Source organism: Oryzias latipes, chromosome 22 (genome assembly GCF_053564925.1).
Source record: "Oryzias latipes strain Hd-rR chromosome 22, Olatipes_Hd-rR_3.1".
Lineage (NCBI taxonomy): Eukaryota > Metazoa > Chordata > Actinopteri > Beloniformes > Adrianichthyidae > Oryzias > Oryzias latipes.
The window spans coordinates 30,497,314-30,525,000 of record NC_136258.1 but is presented as its reverse complement, the minus strand read 5'-3'; the positions used below and the strand labels follow the sequence as shown (position 1 = coordinate 30,525,000).

Here is a 27,687-nt window from a genome sequence, read left to right as displayed (position 1 = left end):
AAGGAAAAGGAAGAGCAAAAACGAGCTGAAGGAAAAAGAGTTCAGGCTTTGAAGGAAGCTGATCTTCTGGAGAAGCAGGTTGTTCATGACCTCTGACCTCATGCATGACTGTGTCTGCTGTGGAGGGCAGCTGAGCACTCACAGTCGTCCTCTGCTCCTGCAGAGACAGGAGGAGCTGGCCAAGGACAGAGCACGAAAGGAGAAAATTCAGCAGGAGGACGCAGAGCGCAAGGCCAGGAAGAAGGTGCAGAACGTCTCACTCCGAGAAAATTCATCCGTTTGTTTCCAAAAACAACGAGTGTTCTGTTCTCCTCAGCGACTGGAGGAGATCATGAGGAGAACCAGAGGGGCAGATCCTGCAGATACGGTAATTTTTCAGCTTCAAAGTGGCCTCCAGTCTCCCATGATGCTCAGGCAGCATCAGCTCATAACGCCAGTTTTTTTTTTACACCAAGTCTTTTTATTAGTATTTCAACTTTAAACAGAGGGTTCAAGGATTTCTGTTTGACAAAGTATACAAAACTGATTACATATCCCCACACACCCTCTCCTCCCCCCCTTACTGCACCACTCTTTCAAACTACAAATATTTTGTAAAATATACATTTTCAAAAGAAATAAACCTCTCAATTGCACATTTCCAAAACACAGAGTCAATCATCAGATATTCTAACAGCAGTGACGTCTTCATATAATTTAAGAAGGGATTCCAAGTGGAATAAAAATCCTCTAGCAGAGAAGCCAATTTTCTCCAAAACCAAATAATGTAAGAGATTATTTATCCACATCTTTAATGTTGGAGGAAAGTCATTCTTCCATTTGAGAAGAATAAGTCTCCTTGCAATTAAGGTCCCAAAGATAATTATGTTTTGTGCTTTGTGGTTGGGATTAAGATCCTGTGGGATTACACCAAATATTGCAGAAATGACAGAAGGCTTTATAGGCCGTTGTAAAACATCTGAAAATACTTTAAATATTGACGGCCAAAAGCAACTTCATTTTGCACAGGACCAAGACATATGTGAGGTGGTGGCCGTTGATTGTTTACATCGATCACAAATTGGATTAATATCTGGAATGAATTTTGTAAGTTTTGCTTTAGACCAATGGAGTCATCCTGTGATGTGAACAGATGGAGGAAGAGTATATTCTGTCTAAAACTGTCTCCCATATCTTCTCAGTCATATTTAAGCCCAAATCCTCTTCCCATTGGGTTTTTAGCAATATTAGAGGTGTCTTTTGATTTGCATTGTATTTGTTTAGCAAGTAGTAAATGTTCCCAATTGTTCCCCTGACGTTTATTTTAAGTTTCAAGATGGATTCTAGAAGTGAGTCAGGTGGGCAGGACGGGAAATGAGGGAATGAAGTTGAAATAAAGCTTCAAAGTTGAAGGTATCTAAAGACATGGCAGCGGGGGATATTATATTTAATTACAAGTTGCTCAAAGGATGCAAACATACCATCAATGAATGGGTCCTCAAATGAAACAATGCCTCTTCTGCTCCATTCCCAAAAAGCTTTATCTGTAGTCGAGGGTATAAACCTATGATTTTTATTTGTGGGTGTACATTTTGATTGGCTTTTCAGGGAAAACACTTGCCTAAATTGTCTCCAAATTTTAGGTAGTTAGGTTTAAGGTAGTTCTGAACAAAGCAACGATTGTAGAGAGGCATGAGGACAAGAACCCCCTCCATATATAACAATTTTGGGTTTTTGGATTTGTTAAATTGTAAATCTTTCCAATATAACATGGATCTAATGTTGGCAGCCCAGTAGTAATATTGGAAATTAGGAAGGGATAATCCACCTTGTTGACGGTGTTGCTGTAAGATATTTTTTTTTATTCTAGGTTTTCTTTTATTCCACAAAAAAACTGATATTAATTTATCCACATTTGTAAAAATAGATTTAGATGAATGCAAACGGATGCACTGAAATATATAAAAACTTTGGGAGCACGTTCATTTTGATTGCGTTAATTCTCCTTCGCAGTGAAAAGGGTCATAGACACCAACATTCCAGATCTTTTTTGAACTGAGTTAATTATGGGATGTAGTTAGCCTTAAAAACATCTTTACATGAGTGTGTAATCCAAATACCTCAGTATTTAAATTTTTGTGGACTAACTGTAAATGGAAATAGGTCCAAATTGATTTTCTTAGCTTCTGGATTTACCGGCATAATTTTCATAACGCCTCTTTGACTTTTCATATTTTATTTTGCTGAATCTCTGCAGGCAGAAAGACGACCCAAAGAGAACACGGAGCCTCCACATAAAGGTTCCTTTGAAGATGCTGTCAAGCTGCCAGTGGGAGCGAGAACCCTGCAGATAGGGTTGGAGATGGTTCCCACCAGAGGGTTGAACCGTGGCGAGGACACACTGTCTTCTGTGGCCTTCAAGGAGTGCAGGTCTCTGCCGGCACTTTCAGGCTTGGAGGAGATCCAAACCCACCAACGAGTGGGTGGGAGTGGCTGCCTGCTCTCTAAGTCTTTGGTAGCTTAGAAACTCAAATCCCTGAGCTCCCAACCTTTCCGGAATGCTCCACAAAGTCAAAGAATTAGAAGAGTGTACTGCCATGGGGGGGGGGGGCTGCGTGTGTGTGTGACGTTTAAGCACTATAAGGGCGTTGAGCGTGTTTGTGTGGAATGACTGAAGCAGTGTCCGGTTTCTAACCATGGCACCGTTTGTCTACTGTGGTTCCTCGTTCAGAGGTCATCTGAGCGTCTCCAGAGTGGTCATCCTCAGACGCCCCCCCCAAAAGGATTTCCCTGTAAAACATGGCTCCCTGCAGCACAGAGGAACCCCCCCCCCCCCCCCCCCCCCCAAAGCTCTGGAGTCAGCATGTGACGTTACAGCCACTCCAAACCAGGACATTCATGTTTCTGGATGGCAAAAAAATGAAATCCAATTTTATTTACAGTATCTAGCCCAACATCACACCCCCGTTGTCTAAATGGGCTTCACACCAAGAATTGTACAAAGACAGAGTTAGTCATAAAATATGAACAATAGCTAATTGCTTAACTAAACTGACATTGCTGCCCTTAGACCCCGCCCCCCCCTTCTCTGTGAGGAAAAACTAAAAAACAGATTCTGGCAAAAATGGAGAAACCTCAGGGGTGTCCACATGAAGGAGGGATCCTCCCCCAGGACGGACAGGTGATTTACCAGAACTCTTAGAGAAGAATTAACTTATCTAAATCTACAACTACTTATATAAAGTCCAGCAGACGAGCTTCATCCAGATGGAGTTGGGGGGGGGGCTGGGGGTGCCAGACGAGCCAGAGAAAGGATCCACAGCCTAGGACAGTGGCCAACTTGAATCTGGAATCTGGAGGGACAACAATCGAATCCCACTGCACCAAACAGAGGCATGTGAAATGTCCCAAAAACGCTTTTCGCTTGGCGTTTACTTATCTAGCGCCTTTCTACCTTCCTTCAAAGCGCTTTGAGTCAAAGATCCGTCACCATACACCCACTGATGGTGGCTCCGCTTCCACACACTGGCGCCAACCTTCAACCAGAGGCAGTGTGGGGTTTAGTGTCCTGCCCAAGGACACTTCCACACATGGATGTGCCATGCAGGAATTAAACCTGCAATCTTACAATCAGGGGTCGACCGTCCATACTGCTGCACCACAGCCACTTCTGAACGGCTGGCATCGACCTGAATCTGTCACACGCCGTTTACAAATCCAGAATGTTTGACATCAGTGAATTTGAAGAGTTGCTGATGCTCCATTTGAATTAGTTGTTTAAAACATTTCTGTGTTTTACCTCTTCTGCAGAAATGAAGTCTGCCCAGATTTTTATGTTATTATGCTTTTCTGTGTACACTGGGGAAAAAGTTTCAGGAGTTTAGAACTTTGGCCAACGGTGGAAACCGTCTCAAGAGTTCTCTTTACGCTACATCTCCCAGCAACCCCAGCGCATAGTTTCTGGATGCCACACACCTGACTGTCATGTGCAATCACTCACAGTACTTAATCACTGCACTGAGCCTCACTCAGTGTGAAGTTTTGTTTGCGCCAATCTGCCCGCATTACCGAGCGTTATAGCTGCATCTGATCTTCTAAATTTCCTGATTTCCTGATGTCCTGACCCTGTTTGTGACTCTGCCTGGCGCCTGCCCCGACTCTTGTCTGGATCCTGACTTCTCCCGTCTCTCCACTGATGAACGTGTGCTTGTTATCGACTCCTGCCAGCCAGCCTGACCCTGATTTAGCTTTGTGGACATTTAGCTGAGCTAATAAACCTGCTGCATTCGGATCCAGACGTCAGTCTGTTTTGTGACATACGGTTAGAATTCATACACATATACAATACATATTTTATTTTGATGAAAAAAATTCTTTAATTTTAAAGTTTGTCTTAAAATTGGATCAAAGAATATTTTAATCGCAAATGTCAAAGTCAACTTCATTGTCGATTCTTCACATGTGTTCGACACAGGCACTCAAAAAATAACTTGATTCCAAAAAAAACCTCTCACATTTGATTCTGTAACTTCAATTATACGATAAACAACTTCCATTATATGCTTAATATTACAAATGTTACACAGAAGTAAACGTCACTCATCTGTCCTTTCTTGGTCGCCAACCCCCCCCAGCACAGGCAAAAGGACCACCCCCCCAAGCCGAGCCAGACCACCACTCCATCCCCCCCACCACACACCCCCACACCCCTCATATCAGCTTTTTTCCAAGCTGATATGATCAAGCAGCAGATTTCTGTGTTGATTTATGTTTATATTTTTCTTGTTTTTCCAATTTATTAAAATAGTTTTTTAGCAATGCAAAGAGTTATGAAAATGATAGAGCCTAATCCTCCTTCTACATCGATGGCACTCATGTCACCAAGCACACAAAGTGACGGTGAAGCTGTGATTGAAACCTTAAGCCAGACTGATAAATCGGCACATACCTGCTGCCAGAGAGCCTGGACAGGCGTGCAGAACCACAGTGCATGCATGTAGTATTCTCTGCATGTATTCTCTGTGCTAGTGCTTTGCAGATAATTTTTACATCTGCATTGATTAAAGAAATGGGGCGATAGCTTGAAGGACTAGTGGGGTCTTTGTCTGGTTTTAGAAGGAGGATTATGTTGGCTGAGTTCATGTTAGGTGGCATTGATTGGCTCTCATTGATAGATGTGACAGTTTTATAAAATGTTGGTGCCAGTTGTTCCCAGAATTCTTTATAAAACTCAGCAGGAAAGCCGTCAGGCCCTGGTGCTTTACCATTAGGCATAAGTAACAGAGCTTCATGAAGTTCAGACGGCGAGAGTGGAGAATCTAAGTTTGTGATTTGATCCTCATTTAACCTGGGTAGGTTTACATTATTAAGAAATGAGTCAATACTTTGCTCTGACGGATTGATCTGTGGTGTGAACAAGTTTTTATAAAAGTTTTCAAATGTGTTATTAATTTTGACCGGGTCATGGGTGACATTTCCTGTTTGGTCCATAATAGAAGTGATTGATGATTTTTCTCTATTAATTTTAAGCTGATTAGCTAGAAATTTTCCAGATTTATTAGAGTTTTCATATCTTTCAAGTCATTGACAAAGCCTTTTGGATAAGAGGTGAAACGTCTTCTAACTTTAAAAACCAAGTCCAGATGACAGCCCCTAAACCTACTACTATATGTGGAGTGGAAAAATATGTGCAACTATATTTGAGTGTATTTTTTACTCATGTTTGCAAGTGTAGTGTAATGTTTGCTTATTTCAGAATGTCATTTATCTTCTGTAATAAAAATCTGAAACTTAAATAAATATTTAAATGTTAATGGGAATCATGAGCTGTGTCAATTGCATTCTGAAACATAGCAGAAACATTTAGTCATTTCGAGGTTGTTGTTTTTTTTTTCATTGATAACTTTTCATATTCCGAGCTTTTCCTGGTCCCTAAACGCAGCGCATGATGAGGTCATGCACTGCAGCTCCGGATGCCTTAAGTTCATTGGTGGATTCTGTATTTGTGTAAATGCATCACCAAGAGGCTCTCAAGCCCCGCCCCCGCGTTGGCCTGGAAACCGAAGCGCGGCGTCGGTGGAACTGAAAGGCACGCGGCACCCAGAGGCCTAAAACGTTTTTTTTCCCGCCTGGTCGCGTGGGTCCGGTCTCTTTGAGGGTCGCGGTATTTTTCTGGGACCATAGGCGTTTTTGTTTCGTGAGCCTTGAAGTTCGTAAAGCCGCTCGGTTCATGCTAGCGCTAAGCTAGCTGCTACAGACGGAACATTCTCTGGAGTTCTATGCCGAGCCTCAGGTGAACAGACACCTACACGTCAGTCCTGTTCACCTGCTCCTGCTACAGGATCCACTCAGCGTGGGGTGGGGGGTCAGATAACCCACCCTGTGTTTTGGTTTCCAGAGTGTAGCCCCTCACTTCCGGTATAAACTCAATTTCCTGGCGGGAATGACACCGGTGCCTGACAATGCCAGCAGGTGAGGTGAGGTGGGGTGGGGGGGTTGTCCCAGAAATCCCTTGATCTGATTTTTCTGACCTGTACAGGTGAGGGGGAGGAGCCAGCAGAGACCCGGGAAAGATTCAATGATGCGTTTGAGGTGTATACGGAGTCCAGGAGGAAGAAGTCCAGGAAGAAGAGCGCAGAGAAGGAGACGGTGGTGGTGGGTTTATGGAGGGGGGTGGGTCACCTGTTCACAGGTGAGACTGTCTCTGCTCTAATCACGAACACAGGTTTTCCTTGCCCCCCACCCCTCTAGCTCCAGAACCTGATCAAAGATCTGCACCTTGGGAGGGACTCCGAGGACGACCGGACCGCCCTCCAGAACCACAACCGGGGGGCGGAGGTGGTCAGCACCAGGAGTAAGAGGGAGCTGCCCCCCCTCCCTGCCACAGGGGACCTGGGGGCATCTGTCAAACAGGAGGAGGGGGGTTCTGAGTCCAGGAAGGCTTTAGATTCAGAGGGGGGGGGCAAAAGGAGAAGTCAGAAAAGCAGCAGAACCGCAGACGATGAAGACAAACTTCTGCAGGAATATCAGCGCAGAATCGCACAGGAAGCCAGCGGGAGGGGGAGAGACGGCCCCCCCCCAAAGAACAGCAAGAAGAAAAAGAAAGCTGTGACCACGGATGGGGGGTGGGGGTTCCTGAACGCACCTGCAGGTTATTCTTGTGTCTGACACGCTCAGGGTCATTTCTATAAACCTCCTTTCTCTGCAGGAGTCCGCCGGGAGGGGGCCAAACCCAGGAGCAGCCCAGGGGAGGGGGCGAGGAAAAACAAGGTTAAAATTGTAAATTGTGAGGAGATGGGAGCAGCTCAGAAACAGACTGAGTGTGCAGGGGGGGGGGGGGGGGGGTCTGAAAGAACGCATTATGATGCAAAACTATCATCTTCTCAGGGGGGGGTGGAGGTGAGGAGGACGACCTGGTGTTGGGGGTGTTTGTCCACAAAAGCGACCCCCTCAGGACGGATCTGCTGATCTCACACCCCATGGTGAAGATCCACGTGGTGGATGAGAGGACGGGCCAGTACGTGAAGAAGGACGACCGGTGAGGCGGCGCCGTCCTCCGGACCCACCCGCCCCCATCCGCCCGCAGGTTCTAAAGGAAGGTTCTTGTGGTCCTGCAGCCGCCGGCCCGCCGTCTCCTTCTACGAGGGGGAGAACGTGGACCACATCCTGCCCGTCATGACGCAGCCCTTCGACTTCAGGAGGAGGAAGTCCGTGGTTCCTGAGTGGGAGGAGCAGATCCTCTTCAACGAGCGCTTCAGCCACTTCCTTCAGCAGGACGAGTGCAGCCCCAAAGTCCTGCTCCTCTTTGAGGTAGGAGCCGCCCCACCCAACACCTTCAGTCGCTCGCAGCTGCACCAACCGCCCCCCCTGCTGCGTGCAGATCCTGGACTTCGTGACCATGGAGGAGGCGCGGGCCAACGCCGACGCTGACGGACACGAGAGCGGCTTTCGGAAAATCGCCTGGGCGTTCCTGAAGGTAACACACATGTCTGCATGTTCCCCATGGGGGGGTCTGCGCTCGCTGCACCTTCTATTCTGCACTTTAGCTGGTCGGTGCAAACGGCGTTCGGAACGTGGACAGTAAGCTCCGCCTCCAGCTCTTCTGTCCCCCCCCGCGGGCTAAAAGACAGCCTAAAACCATCGAGGTGTTCGAGTGGTGGAGGAAGTTCCCCAGGAGCAAGTACGCCTCCACCCTGTACGTCACGGTGAGGGGGATCCAGCTGCCCGCACACGTGAGTGCCGCTTCACCTGCTCTGCACTGACCCAGGACGGACCGGGTCACAGGGTTTGGACTCTGCTGCAGGTGGACCCCAGCACGCGCTCCATGATGGCGTTACAAGAGGAGAGGGGCAGTTCCTCCTACAGCGAGCTGCAGAAGCAGGTCTCCAGCAGGACCCCCCCCCAGACGGCTGACAGCCGGCAGCCGGAGCTGAGGTGGCGCCGTCTGCCCGGACAGGTACGAGGACCGCCGGGGTCGCCTGATCACAGGTGTGCACGAGGAGATGCTCTAAAGCTGCTGAAATCCTCACCGTGTCTCCAGGTCTGTAGCATTCCCAACAAGCACGTCCTGGGCTTCCGGGGGGGTCACATGGGCTGCTTCAGCGTGCTCTTCTCCAACGCTGGAAGCATCCTGGCAGCTGCCTGCGCAGACAGAGACGCTTTTCCTGTTGTAGGTGAGAGGCAAAGACACACCTGCACTTCTGTCTGTTCAGACGCTCAGCGTTTGTGTTCTTGTGTGGACAATGTCTGCATCAGAGACATCAAGACCTGGATGACAATTAATGACCTGAACCCAGAAAAAACTGAGGTCATTATACTATAAAAACCTCAGAGATGCTCTGTCTGCTCAGATAGTCTCCCTGGATGGCATAAGTATAGCCCCCAATTCCACAGTTAGAAACCTTGGGGTTTTATTTGACCAGGATTTATCATTTAAGGCTCACATATCTCAGGCGTGTAGAACTGCCTTTTTTCACCTGTAGAATACTGCTATGATGCTGAAAAACTCATCCATGCATTTGTTCCGTGGAGGCTGGATTACTGTAACTCCTTGTTAGCAGCGTGTCCTAAGAGTTCCTTAAGAAGTCTCCAGCTTGTTCAGAACGCAGCAGCTAGATTGTTAGCAGGAACTAGCAGAAGAGATCACATCACTCCTGTGTTAGTTTCACTTCACTGGATCCCAGTTGATTCTAGAATCAAGTTCAAGATCCTCCTGTTAACCTATAAGGCCTTACATGGAATGGCCCCGTCCTATATTAAGGACCTCATAGTCCCTTACCATCCAATCAGAACACTTCACTCACTAAATGCAGGACTGCTTGTGGTTCCTAGAATTAGTCAAAGTACGGTTGGAGGTAGAGCGTTTAGCCACCAAGCCCCTGTCTTATGGAATAAACTCCCAGCTCATGGAAGAGAGGCCGACTCAGTTTCTACATTCAAAGTTAGACTGAAAACATTCCTCTGTGGACAGGCTTATTGTCAGACTGGCTAGTATTTAGAGATTATTTAACTTAATGTTAATGTGTTTAAATTAAACTTAACAACAATAACTATTAGTTTTAAAAGGCTGCTAGAAGTTGAAGCTGGGGTAACTATGGTGCTCTGGGGTTCTGTCCTCTTTTCTCATCTACTTCTACTCTTCCTCTCCTCTATTCTATTATTCATCATTTAGTTCTCCATGTCTCTGTTTGCTGCAGTGATTCATGGACTGTCCCCCCCCAACCACGGCTGGATGAAGCTCGTCTGCTGGACTTTATATATGTAGTTGTTTCATAAGTTAATTCTTCTCTAAGAGTTCTGGTAAATCGCCTGTCCGTCCTGGGGGAGGATCCCTCCTTCATGTGGGCACCCCTGAGGGATCTTCATTTTTTCTGGAATCCGTTTTATTTAGGAGTTTTTCCTTACAGAGAAGGGGGGTCTAAGGGCAGAGATGTCCAGTTTAGTTTAGTAGAATTCTATAACTGAGTTCATGTTTTTGTACAGTTACTGATGTGAAGCCCTTTGAAACAATTGTGTTGTGATATTGGACTGTATAAATAAAAATGAATAGAGTTGTGTTGTGTGGACATGTTTCCATGCATGTGCTCAGGTATGTGTTATTGCTTGTTTGTGTGGATGTTCAGTTTTTCTTGTTTTCTTGTGTTACTTTGTCCTTAAGTTCCCATCTTTGTTTTACCCAGTTTTTTGTGTTTTTTCTGTTTGTGAGTCTGCATGTCTTTGTGCGTCTGCCTTAGCTCAACTTTCCTGACATTGTCGTGCCTGTGCTGTGTTTCGTTGTGTTGCAGTGTATGAGATTCCCTCTGGGAAGGTGTTGGCCGCCTTCAGCGGTCATCTGAGGATCGTGTACGACCTGTGCTGGTCCAGAGACGATGGCCGCCTACTGTCGGCCTCTTCCGATGGAACCGTCAGGTGTGTTTCTGGTCGTGTGACGAAGGTCTTTGATGTTCAAGCACTGCACTGGTTCCTGGCTTTCCTCTTTAGGGAGTGGAACGTGGAGAAGCTCCTGGGGACAGCCCAAAAGGTTCTGCCTCATCCTTCCTTTGTGTACTGCGCTCGGTACCATCCCAGCGCTCAGAACCTGGTGGTGACCGGTAGTTTTGACTTCCTGGTCCGCGTGTGGAGGCTGGATGTCAGCGACGTGAACGGGCAGCTGCTGCAGGAGTTTGACGGCCACAGCAGCTTCATTAACAGCCTCTGCTTCGACTCAGCAGGTCAGTCAAGACCGGCGTGCCACAAAGCTCCCGTCACGCAAAGGGTCAAAGGGTCATTGCCGAACTTCACCAGAAAAAAACTTTCTGGAAAACGCCAAAAAACTGAATCGTGTTTGAATCGTGAATCTCATTCTCCTTTCTTTATGAAAAACTCCTTCATTGACAAAACCCAAGATTCTGTGTTTGTTGCATTTATTAGGTGCCAAAGCCAGACTGGGAGTCATGTGGGGGGGGCTAGGGGGCAAAAGAAGTCCACAAACTGTTTGGCTGATGGGCGTCTTTGTTCTGCACAGGAACCAGAATGTTTTCTGCTGACAACAGCGGTCTCATCATGGTATGGAAGACAGCGGTGAGTCACGACGGGCCACAGTCGTCCTGCCGTCACTGGTGTGCAGAGAAGGTAAGACCGGCGAGAACCTCTCACTGTGAGAACACCTCAATGTGAGAACGCCTCAATGTGAGAACGCCTCACTGTGAGAACGCCTCACTGTGAGAACGCATCAATGTGAGAACGCCTCAATGTGAGAACGCCTCAATGTGAGAACGCCTCAATGTGAGAACGCCTCAATGTGAGAACGCCTCACTGTGAGAACGCATCAATGTGAGAACGCCTCAATGTGAGAACGCCTCAATGTGAGAACGCCTCAATGTGAGAACGCCTCAATGTGAGAACGCCTCAATGTGAGAACGCCTCAATGTGAGAACGCCTCACTGTGAGAACGCCTCAATGTGAGAACGCCTCACTGTGAGAACACCTCAATGTGAGAACGCCTCAATGTGAGAACGACTCAATGTGAGAACACCTCACTGTGAGAACACCTCAATGTGAGAACGCCTCAATGTGAGAACGCCTCAATGTGAGAACGCCTCACTGTGAGAACGACTCAATGTGAGAACGCCTCAATGTGAGAACGCCTCACTGTGAGAACACCTCAATGTGAGAACGCCTCAATGTGAGAACGCCTCACTGTGAGAACGCCTCAATGTGAGAACGCCTCAATGTGAGAACGCCTCAATGTGAGAACGACTCAATGTGAGAACACCTCAATGTGAGAACACCTCAATGTGAGAACGCCTCAATGTGAGAACGCCTCAATGTGAGAACGCCTCACTGTGAGAACGCCTCACTGTGAGAACGCCTCAATGTGAGAACGCCTCAATGTGAGAACGCCTCAATGTGAGAACGACTCAATGTGAGAACGCCTCACTGTGAGAACACCTCAATGTGAGAACGCCTCAATGTGAGAACGCCTCAATGTGAGAACACCTCACTGTGAGAACACCTCAATGTGAGAACACCTCAATGTGAGAACGCCTCAATGTGAGAACGCCTCAATGTGAGAACGCCTCACTGTGAGAACGACTCAATGTGAGAACGCCTCAATGTGAGAACGCCTCACTGTGAGAACACCTCAATGTGAGAACGCCTCAATGTGAGAACGCCTCACTGTGAGAACGCCTCAATGTGAGAACGCCTCAATGTGAGAACGCCTCAATGTGAGAACGACTCAATGTGAGAACGCCTCAATGTGAGAACGCCTCAATGTGAGAACGCCTCAATGTGAGAACGCCTCAATGTGAGAACGACTCAATGTGAGAACGCCTCAATGTGAGAACGCCTCAATGTGAGAACGCCTCAATGTGAGAACGCATCAATGTGAGAACGCCTCAATGTGAGAACGCCTCAATGTGAGAACGCCTCAATGTGAGAACGCCTCAATGTGAGAACGCCTCACTGTGAGAACGCCTCAATGTGAGAACGCCTCACTGTGAGAACACCTCAATGTGAGAACGCCTCAATGTGAGAACGACTCAATGTGAGAACACCTCACTGTGAGAACACCTCAATGTGAGAACACCTCAATGTGAGAACGCCTCAATGTGAGAACGCCTCAATGTGAGAACGCCTCACTGTGAGAACGACTCAATGTGAGAACGCCTCAATGTGAGAACGCCTCACTGTGAGAACACCTCAATGTGAGAACGCCTCAATGTGAGAACGCCTCACTGTGAGAACGCCTCAATGTGAGAACGCCTCAATGTGAGAACGCCTCAATGTGAGAACGACTCAATGTGAGAACGCCTCAATGTGAGAACGCCTCAATGTGAGAACGCCTCAATGTGAGAACGCCTCAATGTGAGAACGACTCAATGTGAGAACGCCTCAATGTGAGAACGCCTCAATGTGAGAACGCCTCAATGTGGGAACACCTCAATGTGAGAACGCCTCAATGTGAGAACGCCTCAATGTGAGAACGCCTCAATGTGAGAACGACTCAATGTGAGAACGCCTCACTGTGAGAACACCTCAATGTGAGAACGCCTCAATGTGAGAACGCCTCACTGTGAGAACGCCTCACTGTGAGAACGCCTCAATGTGAGAACGCCTCAATGTGAGAACGCCTCAATGTGAGAACGCCTCAATGTGAGAACGCCTCACTGTGAGAACGCCTCAATGTGAGAACGCCTCAATGTGAGAACGCCTCAATGTGAGAACGCCTCAATGTGAGAACGACTCAATGTGAGAACACCTCAATGTGAGAACGCCTCAATGTGAGAACGCCTCAATGTGAGAACGACTCAATGTGAGAACGCCTCAATGTGAGAACGCCTCAATGTGAGAACGCCTCAATGTGAGAACGACTCAATGTGAGAACGCCTCACTGTGAGAACGCCTCAATGTGAGAACGACTCAATGTGAGAACGCCTCAATGTGAGAACGCCTCAATGTGAGAACGCCTCACTGTGAGAACGACTCAATGTGAGAACATTTAGAGCTAAGAACGCCTTAATGTGAGAACGCCTCAATGTGAGAACACCTCAATGTGAGAACGACTCAATGTGAGAACGCCTCAATGTGAGAACGACTCAATGTGAGAACGCCTCAATGTGAGAACGCCTCAATGTGAGAACGACTCAATGTGGGAACGCCTCAATGTGAGAACGCCTCAATGTGAGAACGCCTCAATGTGAGAACGCCTCAATGTGAGAACGCCTCACTGTGAGAACGACTCAATGTGAGAACGCCTCACTGTGAGAACGTTTGGACCTAAGAACGCCTCAATGTGAGAACGCCTCAATGTGAGAACGACTCAATGTGAGAACGCCTCAATGTGAGAACGACTCAATGTGAGAACGCCTCAATGTGAGAACGCCTCAATGTGAGAACGACTCAATGTGAGAACACCTCAATGTGAGAACGACTCAATGTGAGAACGCCTCAATGTGAGAACGCCTCACTGTGAGAACGCCTCACTGTCAGAACGACTCAATGTGAGAACGTCTCAATGTGAGAACGCCTCACTGTGAGAACGACTCAATGTGAGAACATTTAGAGCTAAGAACGCCTCAATGTTAGAACGCCTCAATGTGAGAACGACTCAATGTGAGAACGACTCAATGTGGGAACGCCTCAATGTGAGAACGCCTCAATGTGAGAACGCCTCAATGTGAGAACGCCTCACTGTGAGAACGACTCAATGTGAGAACGCCTCACTGTGAGAACGTTTGGAGCTAAGAACGCCTCAATGTGAGAACGCCTCAATGTGAGAACGACTCAATGTGAGAACGCCTCAATGTGAGAACGACTCAATGTGAGAACGCCTCACTGTGAGAACGTTTGGAGCTAAGAACGCCTTAATGTGAGAACGCCTCAATGTGGGAACGTTTCAATGTGAGAACTTCTCACTGTGAGAACGACTCAATGTGAGAACATTTAGAGCTAAGAACGCCTCAATGTGAGAACGACTCAATGTGAGAACACCTCAATGTGAGAACGACTCAATGTGAGAACGCCTCAATGTGAGAACGCCTCACTGTGAGAACGCCTCACTGTCAGAACGACTCAATGTGAGAACGTCTCAATGTGAGAACGCCTCACTGTGAGAACGACTCAATGTGAGAACATTTAGAGCTAAGAACGCCTCAATGTTAGAACGCCTCAATGTGAGAACGACTCAATGTAAGAACGTCTCAATGTAAGAACGACACACTGTGAGAACGTCTAGAGCTTAGAACGTCTCAATGTAAGAACGTCTCAATGTGAGAACTCAATGTAAGAACGTCTCAATGTGAGAACGTCTCAATGTGAGAACGTCTCAATGTAAGAACGTCTCAATGTGAGAACTCAATGTAAGAACGTCTCAATGTGAGAACGTTTAGAGCTAAGAACGTCTCAATGTAAGAACGTCTCAATGTGAGAACGTCTCAATGTGAGAACGTTTAGAGCTAAGAACGTCTCAATGTAAGAACGTCTCAATGTGAGAACGTCTCAATGTGAGAACTCAATGTAAGAACGTCTCAATGTGAGAACGTCTCAATGTGAGAACGTTTAGAGCTAAGAACGTCTCAATGTAAGAACGTCTCAATGTAAGAACGTCTCAATGTGAGAACGTCTAGAGCTTAGAACGTCTCAATGTAAGAACGTCTCAATGTAAGAACGTCTCAATGTGAGACCTCAATGTAAGAACGTCTCAATGTGAGAACGTCTCAATGTGAGAACGTCTCAATGTAAGAACGTCTCAATGTGAGAACTCAATGTAAGAACGTCTCAATGTGAGAACGTTTAGAGCTAAGAACGTTTCAATGTAAGAACGTCTCAATGTGAAAACGTCTAGAGCTTAGAACGTCTCAATGTAAGAACGTCTCAATGTAAGAACGTCTCAATGTGAGAACTCAATGTAAGAACGTCTCAATGTGAGAACGTCTCAATGTGAGAACGTCTCAATGTGAGAACGTTTAGAGCTAAGAACGTCTCAATGTAAGAACGTCTCAATGTGAGAACTCAATGTAAGAACGTCTCAATGTGAGAACGTCTCAATGTAAGAACGTCTCAATGTGAGAACGTTTAGAGCTAAGAACGTCTCAATGTAAGAACGTCTCAATGTGAGAACTCAATGTAAGAACGTCTCAATGTGAGAACGTCTCAATGTGAGAACGTCTCAATGTGAGAACGTTTAGAGCTAAGAACGTCTCAATGTGAGAACGTCTCAATGTGAGAACGTTTAGAGCTAAGAACGTCTCAATGTAAGAACGTCTCAATGTAAGAACGTCTCAATGTGAGAACTCAATGTAAGAACGTCTCAATGTGAGAACGTTTAGAGCTAAGAACGTCTCAATGTAAGAACGTCTCAATGTAAGAACGTCTCAATGTGAGAACGTCTAGAGCTTAGAACGTCTCAATGTAAGAACGTCTCAATGTAAGAACGTCTCAATGTAAGAACGTCTCAATGTGAGAACGTCTTACTGTGAGAACGTTTCACTGTGATTTGAGAACGTTTGGAGAAGAGAACGTCTGTGTGAACAGATCAGCAGCCATTATTTCTCAGCGGCTTTGCTGTTTTTTTTCATGAAGTGAAGATCTGACTGGGCTTTAATGACGACTATTTATGAATCCACTGAAGATAAAAGCGTTGATGGTTTATTTAGTATTTTCTTTGCAAAAATTGTTCAGACGCAATGCATTGTGGTCTATATTCGCAGATCTAGTGAGCTTGGATGCACACAAGTTTTATGCAGAGACTTTTGGGAGATTTTTAGGACGTTGGATTTTGTAGATTGGGACGGCACTAGAACATGGCGAACGGCCTTTCTAGTGCCGTATTTGGTGCGCAGTGACGGACACAATCGCAGTCAGCCATTTGTGGAACTCTTGGCAGAAGCTGGAGGAGGCGGAACTTAGGGGAGTTCCCATCAGCATGCTGCAGCTCCATCCAAACGGGCGCTTCCTGCTCGTGCACGCCAGAGACGGCCTGCTCAGGATGATGGACCTGCGGATGTGAGGTCACCTGAAGGTCACGTGTCGGTTGTTGCGGTGAAGAACACGGTCTGATGTGTTGGTGTGTCAGTCTGGCAGTGAAGAAGTACTTGGGCGCCACCAACTACCGGGAGAGGATCTGCAGCACCGTGACCCCCTGCGGGACCTGGATCTTCTCTGGTAGCGAGGACGGGATGGCGTACGTCTGGAACGCTGAAACAGGTGCTTCTGCTGGCTCCGCCAGGCAGGTGGGGGTGTTTCAGTGAGCTGAATGGCGAGTGTTTCCTAGGTGACCAGGTGGCGGTCTACTCCGAGCTGGGTTACTCCAGTGCTGTGCACGCCGTCGTCTTCCACCCTCATGAGAACATGGTGGCGTTCTGTGCGTTTGGTCAGGGCCAGCCTGTGCACGTGTACCTGCACGACCACAAAGGTTAGTATGAAGCCCCACCCTCACTGGGACGGGAGGCGCGGCGTGCTCACTTCCTGTTGTTGATAGTTACCCAGTTGCAGAGTCTGACCGCGGCGAGTAGGTCTGCATCGGACATCAGGACGCTCAGGAGCACCCCCGACCCCCCCTCGGGCATGGAGGCTGCGACGCGGGCCCTAAAGCTGCAGAGCATCCAGCAGCGCCTGGATTCGGTTCTGGTAAAAGCTGCAGAACGCTTTGTTGACGTGAATCTGGACGCCAGTAAAGCTCCGCCTCTTTTCTGTCTGCAGAACACGCTGGGACAGACCTCTCCAGGCTCCTCCCACGGTCCGGGGGGAGCCACACTGGAACATGCCTCCTATACTTTTGCAAACAGAAGCAGCCTCGGTGCAAGTAGGCGGGGCCTAGCGGCAGACGACGGCGCTGTGAGTCACATGATCCTCTCTACGGTGATGTCGGGGAATCAGTCCCACATGCTGCTCTATTTCAGGTGGAGTTCAGCGCCTCGCTTTCCCCCCGCCTGCATCACGCCAGGACCCCCCCGGCAGGCCGCAGCCGTAAGTGTGGGCTTCACTCCGTGTCCGGGACCCATGCTGGATCTCACAGCTGTGTCGTCTCTCCTTTCAGGGGGGGTGAGTCCGGTCAGTCAGTTCGCCCCAGGACCGTGTGAGCCAATCCAGGTGAGGTTTCAGAGCTCTGCCTCCTCAGTTGTTGCTGAATGACTGAATACTTTCCTCCGTAGCAACGTTTCTCCAGATGGCTGAGCTTGGGCCCCGCCCATTTCCTGACAAACCCCCCTGTGTGCAGGTGGTCTCCCTCTTCGACTACAGAGCGAGTCGTTCAGATGAGCTGAGCCTGCGGCGCGGTGACGTCATCCAGGTGCTGCACAAGGACAACCAGACGTGGTGGTTCGGGCGCATGCGCGGCGGCCTGAAGGGCTACTTCCTGTCCGCTTACGTTGTGGATCAGAGTGAGGCGCTTCCCGGTTCTCGCCGTGCCTCTTCCTGATCCTTCTGCCGTAACGCCTGGACTCTCTGTCCCAGGAGACTTCAGTGAGCAGAACACGGACGCACTGCTGGATGAGGAGACTGCCACGAGGGCCACGCCCACCAGGGTAGGCACGTGCCTAGAGGAGAGGAAGCGTAGAAGTAGATGAGAAAAGAGGACAGAACCCCAGAGCACCATAGTTACCCCAGCACCAACTTCTAGCAGCCTTTTAAAATTAATAGTTATTGTTATTAAGTTTAATTTAAACACATTAATTTAAATAATCTCTGAATACTAACTAGTCTGATAATAATCCTGTCCACAGAGGAATGTTTTCAGTTAGGCCTAGGCAATAAATCAATCAAATGATCAATCTGATCAGACAGAGTATCTCTGAGGTTTTTAGGACCAAGTATAATGACCTCAGTTTTTTCTGGGTTCAAGAGGAGGTCATTAATTGTCATCCAGGTCTTGATGTCTCTGATGCAGGCGTTCAGTTTCTCTATCTGGTCATTCTGGTCAGGCTTCATGGATAAATACAACTGCGTATCGTCGGCATAACAATGAAAATTAATGCTGTGTTTCCTGATTATGTTTCCTAGGGGTAGCATATAAAGCGTAAACAGGATCGGTCCCAAGACTGAGCCCTGTGGGACTCCATAGTTGACTCGAGTGCACTGAGAGGAATGGCCATTTACATTAACGAACTGATACCTATCAGACAGATAGGATTTAAACCACTGGAGAGCAGATCCTCTGATCCCTATGTCCTGCTCTAATCTATGGAGTAAAATACCGTGGTCGATAGTGTCAAAGGCTGCACTGAGGTCCAACAGGACCAGAATAGAAAGTAGTCCCTTTTCTGAGGCCAATAACAAGTCATTAGAGACTCTAACTAGTGCAGTTTCCGTCCTGTGGTGAGGTCTAAACCCCGACTGAAAGTCTTCAAAGTGGCTGTTGTCCTGTAGGTGGCAGTAAAGCTGCTTAACTACAACTCTTTCTAGGATTTTAGAAATAAAGGGCAGGTTTGATATCGGTCTATAGTTGGCCAAGATGCTAGGATCCAAACTGGGCTTTTTCAGTAGAGGTTTAACAACTGCATATTTAAAAGACTGTGGCACGTAACCCGTTTCCAGAGAGGTATTTATCATTGTTAATATGGGATCATTAATTAGGGGAAAAGTTTCTTTAAAAAGTCTAGTGGGAATTGGGTCTAACAGACACGTTGAGGATTTGGAGGACGTAATAATTGATGTTATTTCCGCTTGATCCACAGCAGTGAAGCAGTCCAATGTTACAGAGGTTTCTATGGATGCCTCCATTTCTACCGCTTCAGCCTGTTCTGGGCTGATAGTAGGAATAACTTGATTTAACTTATGTCTAATATTTGAGATTTTACTATCGAAAAATGTAAGAAAATCATCAGAGCTGAGAGAAACAGGAACATGTGGTTCTACTGAGCTCTGACTGCGAGTTAATTTAGCTATAGTGCTAAAAAGAAATCTTGGATTGTTTCCATTCTCTGATATTAAGGTTGAATAGTACTGGCTTCTAGCTCTACGCAGAGCTTTTTTATAATTTAATAGGCTATGTTTCCAGGTATTCAGAGACTGCTCTGAACCGGAGCGGCGCCATTCTCTTTCCAACTTACGGGTTTCTTGTTTAAGAGAACGAGTTTCAGCGTTAAACCACGGTGCTACTCGGTTTTGTCTAACAAACTTAGGTTTCAAGGGGGCAACAACATGGAGTGTACTCCTGAGGGCTTGTAAGGCATCATTAACAAAGTGGTCATTTATACTAGGACTGATACTATGGGAGCTGGTCTCAGAGTATTTTCTCAGAATATCACTAAGTACTGGCTGAACTGTGTGTTTAAACTCAGACACAGAACGGTCAGTTAAGGTTCTTCTAAGCTGTTTCTTATTCACTGGGACAGAAGGATGTTCCAGTGTAAACTGGAAGGTAATCAGAAAGTGATCAGAAATGATGGGGTTAAGAGGAAGGACACTCAGCTGGCTGATCTCTATCCCATGGGTTAGAACAAGGTCCAGGGTGTGCTTATGACAGTGAGTGGGTTCATTCACACTTTACAAACACATTACAAACTCCCCTCAACAGGAGTACATTTGGTTTTGGTTCCTGGAATGTTAAGACGCTTCCATTAATAATCAAATGATCCAGCAGGATCACGCCCCCCTGCTGGCCGAGCGGGAAGTGCAACATTTTTATATATGATATATGATATATTTATCATATCATCATATTTTATATGATGTCTGGGTGGTTCTGGACTGGTCCGGACCCTTTGAGAACTTCCCATCAGGCAGTTAAAGTGGTGATTACAGAAGTAACAAATGATAGATCTGACCGTTAAAGATCAACCACAGACCATCGGCTCTGCATCCAGCCATGAACCGGTTTAACATATATTAATATATATATTGAACATATTCTGTAATCTGTTGGCGAGACCGTAGTTTTCTGATTCAAAGACCCACTCCGATGGCATCGGTGATTTAACATGTACTGGTGGCCTTTTCTCACAATGGAGAACTTGCATAAAAGAAGATTAAAATGCATATCTGAGTATTTCTATATTCAAATTGTTGAGCAGCAAGTGAAATGGGCGGGGCCACAAGCTCCCTGCTCGCTCCGTTCTGGGAAGCCTTTGAAAACAGACCAGAAGATGGTCAGTTTCTTTTTTTATTAGACATGAACCAAACTCTGCCTTCTCTGCTCATGTTAATGCAAACTAAAGTATTGACTGACTTCATGCTGAACAAAGACCATCTTCCTGAAATCCGGCTTATATTTAACAGGAAGACGGCCGATCCGGATCATTCAGGAATGTCATGATCTAAAGACGGACTTTGTCTGAACTGTTCCTCTCTGACCCCCTCCTGGTTTTCAGGTCTCTGCTGCTGTCAGCTCGTCCGGAGAGCTCAGGTTTCTGTCCGAACCCACTCTGTCAGACACTGAACCAGAACTGACTGACGCCAGGTAAGAAGCTCCTATATCCTCCAGAACCACACAGATCCAGTTACCCCAACACAAACATGTCTGGCTGAGTTCCTGAAGGATCCATTTCTTTCCTGAAAGCAGAACCAGAAGAAAGAAGAAGGTGAAAAAGCCTGGAGTTCCTGTGTCTTCATCTCAGACTACAGTTTCTGACGCAGATACTTCTGGGTCGACCAGAACCATAAGAGGCAGACCTCTGCCACCGAGACCAGCGGGGAGGTCCAACAGGGCCTTTGAGGCCGACACGTAAACTGTGGACAAACCCAGAGAGCCGTTCTGATGTCACTAATACTCCACAGCATTATTGCTGCGTTCTCCGTCAGAAATTACCCAAAGATCTTTGGTGTTTGAGGCTGCAGGTGTTTGTGTGAGGAACAAGAACATTGTGTTCAGGAAAGTTTTATTTTGTACTATTTACAGTAAAAACCCGTGAAACAAGCGGCTCCGTGTGAACAGGATTCCTGTCCGCTCTCTGGAGGTTTTTGGGGGAATAATCCCGCTCACCAGACCTAAGCTGTTAAGCAGGAAAAGCTCCGGACAAAGGCCCGTTCTGGCAGGAATGGCGTTCAGATCTTCTCTCCGTGAGCAGAGCGGCTGGCCCCGCCCCTAGATGTTTCCTCAGTCCAGCAAAGGAGTGCTTTCTGCTGTTTGCTGCACGCTGCAAAGACAGAAACTCTCAGACTTCAGGTTGATGAGGAAGATTCCTGATGATGGATCTGACGTTACCTCCCCCGCCGGCGCTCCCAGAGGGAGTACATCCCCAGGAGGAGGGCCTGTGGACAGAGACAGCTTCACTGCACAAAGGGTTAATGATTGATCAGAGCTAATCACATTCATGACTCCTTCAAAGTGGGTCAAAGATGAGGACCCACCCCCGCAGAGTCAGGAGTACTCACAGCCAGAAGGCCCACGCCCCCCTGGATGGTGGCGGCCCACTCAAAGGTCAGATGTTGGGTGATAAGGCCGCCCACAATGGGGCCGTAAAACATTCTGTAAGAGACGACCACACTTCAGGCCAGAAACATCAAAGACATGCAGCGATTCTGTGGTGGGACGCTCACCCCGTGGACCAAAATGCACCAAACAACCCAGAGACCATCCCCAGGGTGCTGAGGCCCTCCTCCAAGCCTTTCTCTCTGCAGAGGAGAGAACACGGTCACACCAGACTCTGATGGCAAAGGAGGCCAGGAGGCGACTCACCGAGCACAGACGATGATCTCCGGGAACGTGGGGATGGCCGTCATCCCCAGAGAAAACCCGATTAGGCCCAGCATGAGCACCAGCAACCACAGCTGACTGCACAGCACACAAAGCAGGCATTATGAGGTCAGGACCAGCAGTCTGCCTCCTGACAAGCTTGTGTTTGCTGACAAAACTGTCTTCGCCTCATTGGGATTCATTCAGGTAGATTCCATGAACCAGCAGGTCAAAGGCTGACAGCTGGGTTGGTCGGTGACTGAGGCGGTTCCACCTCCAGGAGGGTCATCAGACTGAAAAAGTCGGTATCCAGTCCTGAACCTTGCATTTGGTTAGTGTTCATACCGGAGTCTACCAAAAATTTCTGTTTCAAAGCGAAGCTTGTAAACAAAACCGTGTGACTAAAGAACTCTACAGTCATTGGCCAGGAATTACGAGGGCGGGACAAAGTAACAGAAAGAATATGGAGTCCTTTTCCGGATACTTCACTGATTCAAACCTTATATTTCACTGACCATCAATTTCAGGTCCAACAAGTTAGAAGTAGTTTTAATGAGCCTGTATTCATGCCACTACACTTCAATGACTTGCTGGGTCTCATCGTCATGTTGGTTCCTTCCTACTCTGTTTACATCCCATAATGCCTGGCTAAGGTGGCTGTTTGGTTCAGTGGCTCTGCATTCAGACTGAACCAGAGCTCAGTCCGATTGGAAACGACAGAGATCCCTTCAAAATATGGGTCTGAGAGCGGTTCCTGGTCCTGGACAGAGGAGTAGGAGTAGGAGTAGGCCCAGAGGTCAGTACCGCGAGTGGACCAGGGTCCAGAACCAGGGTCCAGGACCAGGGTCCAGAACCAGGGTCCAGGAACCAGGAACAGGAACCAGGACCAGCTTGGGTGTATTCAGACTGAAGATGTGTTCTGGATTATGGGTGGAAACGAACTGGTTCACTTTAAGAACCAAATGTGTCCAGTCTGAATACAGTCTCAGTCACATGCAACCTTCCGGGGTTAGACCGGCATGGAGGGGGGGCATGGAGGGGGCTGACCTCTACAGGTGCAGCAGGTTTTTTTGGGTCGCCCACCGGACGTCCACACAAACTACGCTCTGATTGGCTCATTTCTAAAAGTCAGGCTGCAGCAAGGAGCGTGCACACATCATGCAGTCTGCAAAACATCCGTCCCACACGCCTGCGTCTCACCTACGTCACCCCTACGTGTCGCATGAGTGTTCACGGCAGCGTGACGTAGAAAAAATAAACTCTACAGTTTACTGAGCGGTCCACCACCTTGACCTGTGGTTCAGCTTTCCCCCCCGCAGACTATAAGGACAGTTGGAACAAGGCCTTCCAGGGTTCTAGGAAGGACCATCTACTCCTCTGTTTCCAGGTTTTCTGTTGCTTTGTTAGCATTTGGTGTTTCCCAACAGACATCCTTAGCTTTTATGGGAACCATAGCAACCACTGTATATTATTAGAATTCTGACTATTGCCAGCCTCGTTCACCTGGTCATTTGTCCTTTTGCTCTAACCGGTCATAAGCGTCCCAAACTCATCTTAGTAGCATTGTACTGTGATGCTCTGATTTCCTCAGACCAACGGCTGAGTCAGCAGGGTTAATTTTGCTCACCTGGAAATGTGAAGGAAAGGGGCGGGACCAAGCAAGCAGAACCCCATCGCTGTGACGATGCCCCCCGTCACCGTGAGTCCGATCCTGGAGTCCTGAGAAGTCTGGAGTTTAGAAGAAGAGAGGTTCTTGACGGGTTTGTGGCTTTGATACTCACAGGGTATTTGTCGGTGAAGTAACCAATCAGAGGTGAGGCCAGACAGTACGGCAAGGACAGGCCCAGCATGATGAGCCCCACGTAGCCCGAGGACAGGTTGAACTGCGTCAGAATCACAAAGTGAGTCTGGACCCCTGGGCCATGGCGGCGCCGGAGCGTCCTCACTGACCGTTTTCATGGCGTACAGCGACAGCGTGGCGTCAAAGAAGCCCAGACCCGAGCTCAGCGTAAAGATCACAAAACAGATCAAGAGGACTTTGACGTGGCTGAGGAGCCGCAGGAACGAGTCCTTGGATGGGTCGGCCTCTGGGGGGGCAGCACAGCTATCAGAGTCTGAGAAAAGGGGGAGAAAATCCCGTCCTGGGGTCTCCTACCGATGGACGGCAGGACATAAAGGTTGAACGGAACCATGATCAGCAGCAGGCATCCAAGGAGCATGAAGGGAACCTCGTATCCGAAAGAGTGGTAGAACCAGCCCCCCACAGGGGGGCCCACGATAAGCCCCAGCCCTGTGAAGACCTCCAAACTGCCCTGCAGGAGACACACAGCCTTACATTCCTGTCTGCTCGTGACGGGCGACATGCCGGCGGGACAAAGGCCGCCTGCGCTCACCAGGACAGTCGCCACATTGTTGGGGAAGATTTTTGCTGTCATGGCAAACGTGGAGGTCATGGCAGCAGCGAAGCCCACGGCGTCCACCGACCTCACGATGAAGCACAGCGCAATGAAGGTGGGCCCTGCAGGAGCGCGGTCCAGCAACCTGCAACCAGACGGCAAACCGGTTCTGTACCGATCCGGAACGCCCATCAGCTTTCAGCGCTTCCTGAGGCTGCTGGGGGCGTTGCAGGTTCCGGCCTTGAACGGATCCGCTTCACGGCAGCATAAAGTCACTGGAAGCGTTTACATGACCCCCCCCCAAAAGGAAAGCGGTCCGTTTGTTCTGGTGCGGTTCTGTCCATTCAGATTTCAGGAGAACAGGGGCTGAGTCACAGAATGTGTTTATTGATGCTCAGGCATGAGGACGGACCGCCATCGGGGGGGGGGGGCCTGCGGCTGCCACCTCTTCTGACTGCTGGTCCGTGCATGCTCATGCGTGAGCGTGCACGCCACTCACCCAAACATGATGGTGCAGCCCGCAGACACGAAGAGTCCTGCGACGAGCATGAACTTGGTCCCGATCTGGACGATCTGACGGGGAAACGGGGGCCGGTTACTGCACGGCATGCCTGACGGGGACCGGGGCGGCGCTACTCACGTATCTCCCCAGGACCAAAGAGCCAATCAGGTTGCAGATGGCGTAGCAGCCAAATATGAGTCCCACCACAGTCTGGTTGGCTCCTTTCTTCACGGCCTGTGGGATGGGGGGGTCCACATGTCACTGTTGCCACGGTAATGACAGCCTGATCCCCCCGAAACCCTGTCTAACTGGGCTGGATGGAGGCAGTCGGGAGGGAGGGTGAGAAGCGCATGATGGAATCTTAAACCGAAGGGGGAGGAGTCCTTCATTACTGCAGAGAACGTTCTCATTTATTGACCAAAGGAAAAAGTTCTGAGCTTCAAAAACCGAATCTGAACGGAAAAACACGACAGGTGAAGCCCACCTTCACCTGCACAGGTTGGGATAGGCTCCAGCATCTCGCTGACCCTGACCCTGACCTGCAGCTGGCGGAACCAGCCGCCTGAACGGTTCTGGACGGCTCACCTCGTTAGGGAAGAACGGACCCAGGATGGAGTAACAGAGCATGGAGCTGAAGTTCACGGACGCCATGGACACCAGGGTCAGGGTCTGTCTGCGGCTCATCCGGGCGGGTTCGGCTTCTGTCGGAACGCACACAACCATCAGATTCCTTGGAGGTCTTCACGACCCCCGAAGATTCCCGAGTGCTGGACGAACCTGCCGGCCGAGTGTCGCCGAGCGGATCCATGGCAGCTCCGGCGGAGGGGAACCGTCACCCGGTCACCGGGAGCGGGACGGCGTGGCACCGCGACGAGGTGCGGGTTCGGACTTCCCGCGGTACTGACCTGCGGGGCTCTGGAGAGAAATGAAATATGAGAATCACACGGAAGCTTGGTGTACAAAATAAAAGCACCGAGACGTCATTTCCGGTGACCACCCCGGTCTGAGACAGACTAAAAAATAAAACAAAAAAGAAGATGTCAAATAAAAACCTCCGTTTAAAGTAGAACCACACAATCCTAACGAACCGTTCTGTTAATGTTTAGAAAAGCAAACATTAGAAGAACATTGAACTTTAACCCTTGTGCTATCTTAGATTACACCCCCCCCCTTCCATTGACGTGTTCTCCCTACCATGACAAAGGTGGATAAAGGTGGAAAGATTTCATGTAATCCATGGACACCAGTGAAGATCACAAATCATTGAAGAAAAAAGGTTCAGAGCTCTGTCTAGTGGGTCTAGATGACCCAACTCCCAACGTTAACGGGCCCAGGATGGAACAAGGGTTACTAAAACTAACTTCTGCTTAGCTGTTTAATAGACGTAAATAATCAATATTTCAATCAAATAAATTTTATTTAATATCCCATAAGTACACATGAAGCAAACAACATGAAAGCATAGGTTACTGTTTCACTCCTGAAAGTCCATAATATTGTGGCGACCTGGGGGTTAGCCCCGCCTTCAGCTGCTAAGGCTCATGGGAAGTGGGGAATCTTGGGTGTAAAGTTCCCCACCATGAGTGTGGGGGCTGTGAGCAGAAGTGACGTCCATGCTGTTTGTCTGTTTGTGCGGTGTTCACATAAATGGGCATTAATGCCGTAAAGGATATTGTGCGTATCTGTCTTCTTCCTCCTATCTGATACTGTCTGTAGTCGTGTGGCGTTTGGGGGACAGAAAGCTCTCCAATGCAGCCACTCAATTAGCACCTCAGCTTTTTTCCCCACTACAGTGACGCACCAGATGGATCGTTGCAATATTAATGATGTTATTATTGTTCTTAAATAAATGAAACCCCACCCAGCCCCTCCCCTATGGTGACGGTGGGCTATTCCAGAACCTGACGGATCCTGAGGGCCGAGAGTCTGGGACAAAGGCCCCTTGTGGGGTCCCTCATGGCAGACAGCTCCTATAGTGAGGAACCAGACGTAGAGCAGTCTGATGAACGTTATGGAACATAACAAAGGAATCACCTGGACTGAGTCCACCACAGTCCCACCCTGAGACCGGGTTCAGGGTCACAGGTGGGAGGCAGGACCCCACCCACGACCCAACGAGGCTGAGCCAGAAAAACACACAGCCTTCAGGTGAGTATTTTGAGTTTAACCCAACATTTATACCTTACCTGCTGTTTGATAAACCTTTCTTGTCTCTGACGGCACCCCAGTGAAGCAGAATACCTGGTGTGGTATGTGATGACCACACCTGAGGACACCAGGTCTTAAGAGGTGAAACAATGTTTGGCACCCATAAAGTCAGGACATCGTAGTGTAACGACCCAGGGTTTGGACAGAGCTGCAGGTGGCTGGCGCCCCCCTCTTTCTGTCAGTTGCTAGACCACAGTGTGTGTCAATCAGCGGTGGGCTGGTGACTGGTGGGAGAGAGGGGGCGGGGTCTACCTGTGGGTGTGTGTGTGTGTTCGGTGAACGCGCTCGCTGAAGTTAGTTAGTAGAAGCTGGCTGTGCCTGTTGGTCATGCTGTACCCGTTCTGAGATACAGAAATAAAAATAAAGAGCTGTTTGACAACCGGCCGCCTAAGGAGCTTCCTTGCAATCACTACAGTAGGTTCTGTTTGATCCAGTCATCAATCGTTTTTCTAGAATTTATCCACATTTTGGGTTTTTGCTGCTTTTAATAAAAAAAAGAGATGTTTTCC

At 48.3% G+C, this 27,687-nt stretch overlaps 3 protein-coding genes and 1 long non-coding RNA gene across 20 annotated transcripts in view; 3 read left to right on the top strand and 1 right to left on the bottom strand.

The window, feature by feature from the left end:
* Window positions 1-2,812, top strand: part of LOC105357551 (uncharacterized) — an 11,471-nt gene extending 8,659 nt beyond the window's left edge. Inside the window, exons 10-13 of the mRNA XM_078941298.1 lie at window positions 1-78; window positions 164-244; window positions 317-367; window positions 2,237-2,812. The exon at window positions 1-78 is cut by the window's left edge and continues 52 nt beyond it. Coding sequence (XP_078797424.1) covers window positions 1-78; window positions 164-244; window positions 317-367; window positions 2,237-2,503 — 477 coding nt within the window. The 3' untranslated portion in view covers window positions 2,504-2,812. The remainder of the gene's footprint in view (window positions 79-163; window positions 245-316; window positions 368-2,236) is intronic.
* Window positions 2,813-6,001: 3,189 nt separating this feature from the next.
* Window positions 6,002-21,313, top strand: ahi1 (Abelson helper integration site 1). 14 transcript variants are annotated; one of them, XM_078941293.1, is made up of 25 exons: window positions 6,002-6,271; window positions 6,377-6,450; window positions 6,518-6,633; window positions 6,730-7,103; window positions 7,187-7,248; window positions 7,366-7,516; window positions 7,596-7,788; window positions 7,859-7,954; window positions 8,025-8,210; window positions 8,282-8,434; window positions 8,519-8,651; window positions 10,263-10,386; window positions 10,459-10,688; window positions 10,982-11,088; window positions 16,349-16,464; window positions 16,535-16,665; window positions 16,733-16,873; window positions 16,940-17,088; window positions 17,161-17,295; window positions 17,361-17,427; window positions 17,498-17,550; window positions 17,678-17,840; window positions 17,914-17,984; window positions 20,769-20,857; window positions 20,960-21,313. In XM_078941293.1, exons 2-25 carry the CDS (start codon window positions 6,441-6,443, stop codon window positions 21,123-21,125), a joined length of 3,216 nt encoding a protein of 1,071 aa, XP_078797419.1. In that variant the 5' UTR covers window positions 6,002-6,271; window positions 6,377-6,440; the 3' UTR covers window positions 21,126-21,313. The 14 variants fall into 14 exon arrangements, with proteins under 14 accessions (XP_078797419.1, XP_078797416.1, XP_078797414.1 ...); XM_078941290.1 differs by having other exon boundaries at window positions 20,957-21,313; XM_078941288.1 differs by having other exon boundaries at window positions 16,346-16,464.
* slc18b1 (solute carrier family 18 member B1) lies at window positions 21,259-26,086 on the bottom strand. Of its 4 annotated transcripts, none has more exons than XM_078941300.1 (14): window positions 25,748-26,086; window positions 25,556-25,671; window positions 25,109-25,204; window positions 24,968-25,041; window positions 24,466-24,613; window positions 24,228-24,384; window positions 24,023-24,159; window positions 23,854-23,955; window positions 23,700-23,791; window positions 22,076-22,171; window positions 21,937-22,011; window positions 21,748-21,865; window positions 21,602-21,648; window positions 21,259-21,533 (listed from the first exon to the last, which is right to left on the bottom strand). In XM_078941300.1, the coding sequence occupies exons 1-14, from the start codon at window positions 25,776-25,778 to the stop codon at window positions 21,494-21,496; spliced, it is 1,329 nt and encodes a 442-aa protein (XP_078797426.1). In that variant the 5' UTR covers window positions 25,779-26,086; the 3' UTR covers window positions 21,259-21,493. The 4 variants fall into 4 exon arrangements, with proteins under 4 accessions (XP_078797426.1, XP_023807782.1, XP_078797427.1 ...); XM_023952014.2 differs by having other exon boundaries at window positions 21,772-21,865; XM_078941301.1 differs by lacking the exon at window positions 22,076-22,171.
* An 852-nt stretch (window positions 26,087-26,938) lies between these two features.
* LOC144989154 (uncharacterized) lies at window positions 26,939-27,557 on the top strand. Its single transcript, XR_013653305.1, has 2 exons — window positions 26,939-27,118; window positions 27,199-27,557. It is a non-coding gene; the product is annotated as an uncharacterized LOC144989154 (long non-coding RNA).
* Window positions 27,558-27,687: the final 130 nt, after the last annotated feature.